This window comes from Clupea harengus, chromosome 21 (assembly GCF_900700415.2).
Source record: "Clupea harengus chromosome 21, Ch_v2.0.2, whole genome shotgun sequence".
NCBI classification, from domain to species: Eukaryota; Metazoa; Chordata; class Actinopteri; order Clupeiformes; family Clupeidae; genus Clupea; species Clupea harengus.
Genome location: NC_045172.1, coordinates 5,640,994 through 5,648,493, shown reverse-complemented (window position 1 = coordinate 5,648,493; position 7,500 = coordinate 5,640,994). Strand labels below are relative to the sequence as shown.

General features: G+C 43.0%; 1 protein-coding gene across 7 annotated transcripts in view; it reads right to left on the bottom strand.

Annotated features, from left to right (window-relative positions):
- mdm1 (Mdm1 nuclear protein) overlaps nt 1–4,022 on the bottom strand; it is a 16,789-nt gene extending 12,767 nt beyond the window's left edge. For 5 of the 7 annotated variants that reach the window (XM_031558738.1, XM_031558741.1, XM_031558743.1 and 2 more), the window contains exons 1-7: nt 3,858–4,022; nt 2,881–2,986; nt 2,456–2,763; nt 1,789–1,929; nt 1,412–1,456; nt 964–1,146; nt 1–140 (exon numbers count right to left, since the gene is read on the bottom strand). The exon at nt 1–140 is cut by the window's left edge and continues 9 nt beyond it. In XM_031558738.1, the coding sequence (XP_031414598.1) occupies nt 1–140; nt 964–1,146; nt 1,412–1,456; nt 1,789–1,929; nt 2,456–2,763; nt 2,881–2,986; nt 3,858–3,875 (941 nt within the window). In that variant the 5' untranslated portion in view covers nt 3,876–4,022. Of the gene's footprint in view, nt 141–963; nt 1,147–1,411; nt 1,457–1,788; nt 1,930–2,455; nt 2,764–2,880; nt 2,987–3,606 lie in introns of all 7 variants that reach the window. The other 2 variants (XM_031558742.1, XM_031558740.1) reach the window with 2 other exon arrangements.
- Nucleotides 4,023–7,500: the final 3,478 nt, after the last annotated feature.

Here is a 7,500-nt window from a genome sequence, read left to right as displayed (position 1 = left end):
GAAGGAGGGTCAACAGTTTGCTGGGGATTTAGTGATGCTGCTTCCTGTTTGGTGCCTGATGGCTGGCCCTGGGCCACTTCCTCTTTGGAGTTCTTGTGCTTCCTGTCCAAATGTTGCTCCTTTCTTTTCTTCCTCTTGGCCTGGCATTTCCCATGTGCATAAAAAAGACAAATAAAAAACACAAAAGCCATCATTTGAAGTGTGTATGCCCAAAACCCCATTCAAAACAACATGGGTAGTATAGTGCTGTACCAAAAAGGCAGAAGCCGGAGGAAAGCAGGCCGTATTATCAGATGCACAATCTGAACTAATCAAATGTCTGACACTTGACACAAGACAGTAACAATTGTATTGTGTTGGTGCTATATAAATACATTTGAATTGAATTAACATACTGCTCCTGGTGAGAATATATTGTGCACTACTATTGACAAACTCTATTCAAGCCCATTTCTGACTTCTGCTGGGTATCAATGGCATCACCATTACAGGCTTCCCAGTCTTTTGTAGAGTGTAACACATTGTTGACTTTGTGTACACTTTTGACCCTGACTTCTGCTTTGACTTAAGCTTGTGGGCTTTCATTTCCTCATTAAACAACACTGACATCACACCTGTTATAGAGTAGTATAAAGTGTCCACATCACAGATGACTGGTATAGGACTGGCCTAGATCTGGCTTAGACACACCAGACATGAATCAAAGTCAGCTGCTTCATGGTTTAAAAAAAAGATCAACTGATATTATGTTATGAAAGTTAATCACTATCTTTATATTTCTGTCGCTGAATAAGGCCATCATACCAACAGGTTTCATTTGTAATTGTTAGTAGAGGATATGAAGAATGTTGTGCTTGATACCAATATATAATGATGATAATTAATTAATGTATTCGTATGACTCTCTTACAGTCATCATACTACAGTTTAAATTATGGTTTAGGGTGTAGGTGAGAGTGTCACCTTAGAGGTGTTCTCTGGGGGAACGTTCTCCCTTTGGAACAACGGAACCTCATTCTGCTCGATATCCCGCCGCAAGCGTGGAGGCCGAGGGGGTGGGGAACCCTTAAAGTTCCTGCTGTACTCGCTCTCAAATGGCACAGTGTTGGAACCATGCATAGGGAGAACTGTGCTGGAGTGCAGAGCCTATGGACACAAGAAAGCCAAAACAATGCTTTGGTCACTCACTGACTCACTCACTCACTCACTCTCTCACTCTCTCACTCTCTCACTCTCTCACTCTCTCACTCTCTCTCTCACTCTCTCTCTCAGGCCGCATTGCTGGAAATGATCTTTCTGTCCTGTATGTGGCTTTACTGTGTATTTCTTATACTATAGGGGTCAAGAAGACATCACCAAACTAATCTCCCAACCTGATCAAATACAGCCTTACATCACTGCTGGTACACACCTCTCTGCTGCCATCTCCTGGCTGCCTTGTTACTGCCTCAAGACTCTATGAAGAGTAAAATAGTTCACAATGAAAACTCTGAAAATATTTTACATGCAATGATCTTATAGTGTTCATAATTACAGCTCTTAGGCACTCTAATCACTTAAATGGTTAAACTGCTAATTCTAATAAGTTTCTGTTTTCTGTAAGGAGGCACAATAATCTGCACTGAAGACTTCCACTCCTGGTATATGTGATCATGTGAATATTGCAGTATTTTGACATATTTGATAGGGATGGATGAACGTTTGAGTCTTGTATGCGTGCGTATGTACGTACGTGTGTGTGTGTGTGTGTGTGTGTGTGCGTGCGTGCGTGCGTGCGTATTCCGTTACCTGATCTGCAGCCAGCAGAGGTGAGTTGGCCACTCTGTCCTTCCACTCAAACTGCCTCTGATACTCTGAGTTGTGCCGCCTGCCCCTTGGCCTGGGCCTGTCAGACCGGAGTCCTGCCTTCCTCATCAACACGTGCTGCACCTGGAGAAGGCCACCACGCATAAGAACCACATATAAGAACCACACTCAACACAGCACCACACAGCAGTAGACAGGGGATCGATCCCAAAGTGTCCTTGAGCACGACACTGAACCCCCAATTGTTACCGGTGTGCAGTTTGGCGTCCTGCGTAGTAGCCTCCACTGTCGGTGTGTGAATGTGAGGCATTAACATGTATAGCGCTCTGTATAGCGCTTTGAGGGCTCTGATGGTTAGAAAAGCGCTATATAAATGCAGTCAATTTACCATTTAGACAGAGCAGCCAGCTGCTCAGTTACTGTCAGTCACCACATATATCATCAGCTGAAAGAAAAGCTAAAAGCTAAACCATTTACGTAATTCACTTACCGCAAAATATTCATTACTCAACACCAAACCACACAGAAATGGACAGAGCTGCCAAAGCTCAATTACTGTCAATCACCACACATATTATCATATATTATTACGATAAACCATTAACGTAGTTCACACAATAGAGAATTGAATCCTTTAGAACAAACTCACTCCGTTCATGGGGGGCTCTGGTCTTTGGTCTGTGGGAGAGGGGGAAGGAATGTGAGGCTGAGGTTGCAGTTGTGACTGCTCCTCTGGGGGTCTAGGGCCCCTAGGAGCCACAGGGGTCTCGGGTATCTCTGCCACAGCCACTGCTGTAGGCTCCTTCCCTACAGTCCCCCCAGCAGCAGGCCTGAAGGGAGGAATGGGCTCCTGGCAGCTCAGCCCCGACAACTGGTCCCAATGCATGGAGCGGGACACCTGTGGTGGGTGGGTGGGGATCTTCCTCCTGGACAGAAACTGAGGTTCCCGGCTAATACCTGCGGATGTTGGAAGTTGATTTGGTACAATTTAAGGTTTATGTATTTTTAAATGAGCCTATTTTTAATAGTTTGGTTTGGTTGGAAAGTGAAACTGTATGGGAGAAAAATTCGTACCCTGGTGAGCTGATCGCATGCCAGCCAGTAGCATTCTACGATGCGGAGACGCACTTCTGGATCTCGCCTTCGGTCCTCGATACTGGTTCCTGTACTCACTGATACCCTATTAAGGTTGTTGTTGACAAGATAAATCCAACAGCTTACAGAGGCTTCTTAAGAACAAGCATAGTGCAAGCAAACCGAGCAAGCATGCGACTAGACACCAAATTTAAGCTCATCTAAATCCCTCCATTGTCCTTCTGTCAGTTTAGCAAAGTGTTTAAACGTTTACATTAGCTGGCTGGCTTTAATCTCCTCGTCGTTGTCAGCCAATGTTGACGCTAACTATCTCAGTTTCATACAAATTAAAATATGATTCGCCGATGTGCACATGTAGGTAGCAAACTACCTAAATATCAAATTCAAATAAGGTTGCAAATCCAGATTAGCTATGGTAATCTCTATTTCAAATCATAGCTACTTTGCAAAGGCATATTTGGCCATCATCACCACCACCACCACTCAGACAACTGTGGACGTCGCAAAACTGACATCTGTGGACGTCGCTAGCTTGCTTTAATGATTACAGTGCAGATTCCTCGCAGCAAAAATGTAAACACCACTGCAAACGTGCACTCGTGATTAGCCTAAATTAAGTTAAACTAAAATTAGGTTAACGTTAGTTACAACCGCCAGCTAGCTCTATTAGATACTATCGATAATCCATTTATTAAGAATCATAACTCATTATGCCATTATCTGCGCAAGAGATTTTCCCAGCGATATATCCAGCTTGTTGCAGTAACACCTATCCTCAGAAACAAATGTCAACCATGTTCCTTTTATCCACAGCTTGTTGTTTGTAAGACTGAATCAAACTAGCAAATCGAAACCTTCGAGCTTCCCCAGCACTGGTGACGTCGCTAAAGCACGACAAGTATTTGCGTCTACCAGCCTACTACTGGTTGCAATGTGGTAAAAGCAATGTAGCATACCTTAAAGTGGACAGACATTTTACTTCACTATAACTATAACTTCTGGGGCAGGTGTGCGCTGCTTCAGATTTATTCAAATAACTACCAAGTTAGTCAACACTGATACGGTTAACTAGCTTGATCCCGTTGCCTTGGAAAAGGTGTCAGCGTCCCTGGACACGGCACATGCGCAGTTTACTGGGTCTGTCATGCAGATGACCAGTTGCCTTGAATCTCAGGCAAATATAATTGACAAAACGAATCTAAACTTGACTCGTTTCAGAATATTTACCAGTCTAGAGTGTTTTATACGTTATTATCGACATTTGTTACCCCATCGACTAAAACAAGTGTATTCATTTATAGCCTATATGAATCGATATGATTACATTACTGTCAGAAGAATACAATAGGATTACTATACAATCTCCACCCTATGCTGATGGTCATGTAGGTTAATAAGTATTTTGCTCAGCGACATTATTTTGTAACCCGGTATTCAGCTACCATCGTTCAACATCAGTCATATGCAGGCCCATTTTTCTATGTTCTTTTATCTGGTAATTTGTAAAGCACTTTGAAATATCAATGTGTATTAATTGTGCTATATAAATAAACGTGTCTTTCCTTACCTATTCGCACATTGCTCAATGACGTAGCCTATGTACAGAGCGTGTATAAAGGAATTTATAAACATTTTAATGTTGTGTTTGAGGGCACATCCACTAGTGTTGGCTATTTCTTTGTTCATGTCCACTTGTCAATTGTTTGCCTACTTCATGTTTGTTTGTAAAATTATTTTTAGAGTAATGTTCTTAGACAGAAGTGTTTGAAGGGTTGATATGTTTAAAAATGTACCAACTGTCCACAAGGGGGAGTCCAGTATGTTTTTAAAGGTAGGCTAGCTGGAATGGTGTAGCTTTTGACTTGAATACATGCTATGAATGAACAGTGACTCAATCGCTGATTTCATTCAATAAATATAGAGTTAAAATCTTCGTAGCGCAGACTCCGTTGTTTTGGTCTGTCTTGTTTACTGCAGTGAGTGTTCATTCTCACAGGCCAAGAGGAGCAGGTTGTCATAATAACACTGGCATGTGCTGAGCTTTTCATTCGCCAACCTGGCTTCCAAAGCCTGCATTCATGAAAAATTACAGGGTTGGCGTGCTGACCCAGGAACAGACTCTCATTGTCTGCATCTTAATTTTATTCCTTTCTCTGCTGGAGGAGAAATCCGATCCTAGATCAGCATTTACACTGGAAGGTATTTGAAGCATGTTTGCTGTGGGTGTTTTGGAAAGCTGTCGGGGAAAGGAGAGAAAGAAGTATGTTGAATTTGTGTTGTATCGCATTTTATTTGTTTGTTTATTTAAGAATATTGTTTTGTAATTATTTTAATTATTTAAACTCGAACATGCAGAAATTACACACATGCATTTGGCTGGTGAAGGTACAGTAGAATAAAAGTCAAATTGACATTTTCTCACTATTCATTCTGTTCGGGAGCTGAACTCATGACCTGTTGAGTTACAGAAACACATATTGTCAGCATTTGTTTGAACTCTCTTTTTCACAAACTATTTGTTGGCTTGGGTTTCTCTTTCATTTTAACCATAGGTAGACCTGCTATACCAGAGCAGTTAGTCACTGGGACTGTCACAGTAAAACACTGAACTTAATGTAGTCAATTTCACATAAATCAGCTTCAGAATGTCCCTGTTGGCCTGGGTTGAGGGTTGAGGGTGGAGTGGTGGTGGGGTTGGTGGGGTTGGGTAGGGATGAGGTTATTATGTGAGCTACACAGAGTATGACCTCACCTACACTCTGTTGTCACGGTCATCACACAAAACTAAAATACAGTACACACTCACACCCACAAACACACTTCTGTTGGGTCCATTGTCACAAAGAAGCAATTTTTGCTCTGCTATTGTTCTATGAGGTACTAGATACAAGACTGTTCCACAGAGACTATGGCATGTCAGGACAGTGTGTGTGTGTGGGTATATATATGTGTGTGTGTGTGTGTGTGTGTGTGTGTGTGTGTGTGTGTACACTTGTGTTGTGTCTATATGTACCAAGTTGTTTATGTGTACATCTGCCTTGCCACAGTTTCACGGCTGAAAGAGTTTGACCCCCTTTTCTAATCAATATGCTCTTTGTGCTGGGAGGATGGCCTGCTTTAGACACCCAGTTCTCTGCTTCCCATGGGTTTAGAGGTCACTCGAAGCCTGTCGCTGCACCTGTGTGGGGCACAATGGGTCCCCCAGTGAAGAGGAGCCGAACACGGGGAGGAGGAAGACGTCGGCCCTCCTCAGTGCTGGATGTTTACTCTGCTAATTAGCGCAGGCTAATGAGAGCAAAAATGCACTATTGATGCGCACCGTGTGTCTCCAGGCAACATGGGCTTTGATATGCGGAGCTCCAAGGGACTCCTCTGATTGGCTGTTCAGACTCAGCCACCCCTCCAAGTAGACCACACTGGACCCCTGTAGCACACATTTTTAAGCTTTCGCAAAACATAAATAATAATAACCTTTACAGACTCTGAAGGATGGTAAACTGACACAAGACAAAAATCCAGCCAATCATATTTTGTGTGGGGAAGAAAGGGTCATTAGAACTATGCGCACATATTCTTTGGTTGGGGATATATCTATTTCAGAGGAATTCCAAATACATGTGAAGACTGAATACAGTTCCCTGATTTCACAGTGTGCTGACTCGCATGTGTGCTGACATGGCACCATAAAATAAGTCGTGGTTGATTGACTGACCTAGATAACACCCTTTCCTTGAAATCATGCAACCATTTAAAGATGATGTAGCCTGTGAGGATATCCTGTTACAACATGAGAAGTAGGTGTGAAGACATTTTTCTGACAGTTTGTCAACACTCACTCACTCAATCATTCTCGTCACAGCCAATGACACATCCTGCCTCCTGAGTGTACATCTATAAACTCACTAAAACACTTCAGTCATGATCATCACCATCATCCTCTCTCTCCTCCTCCTCCTCCTCCTAATCATCATTCTCATTATCAATATGGTCATCATTATCATCATCATCATAATCATCATCATCGCCACATTTTGTCATCCTCCTCTTCCTTGTCATTACAATTATTCTGACAATCATCTTTATCATCATCATCACCTTTATAGTGGCTATGGTCATTTCGTCAGCTATCATCAACAGTACTTCTCCCAGCTGACAGCTGACTGGATCCAGACCCAGGATCCAGTTGTGCCGACATGTTTTATAATTATTTATCTGTGAGTGCCATTGATATGGTAATTACACGAGCAGGAAATGTGTCAGTGGGCAGCACAATGGACCAGGAGTGCAGGAGTTCATTTGCAGTGCAGGGTTTTGAAGAGCATGGAGGAGTTTGTGGATGCGGGCATATGAATGCAGCATGGCGTGACTAACATACACAATTATGCCTGAGGTGCAGGAGGAGGACAGATGCTTGTTATTCTGTGAGTCTGTGTGTCGGGGGCTTGAATGCATGGGGTCAGGTTGACAATGCGTCTGGATGGCCAATCGACCTTTCTGCATCGCGCCTCTATCCCCTGCTTGAGGACCTGCTTCACTGCACTATGTGCCATGACAGCCAGGGGTCCGGTCAGGGAGGTCCTTAATGGCTGCCCTAGCAGA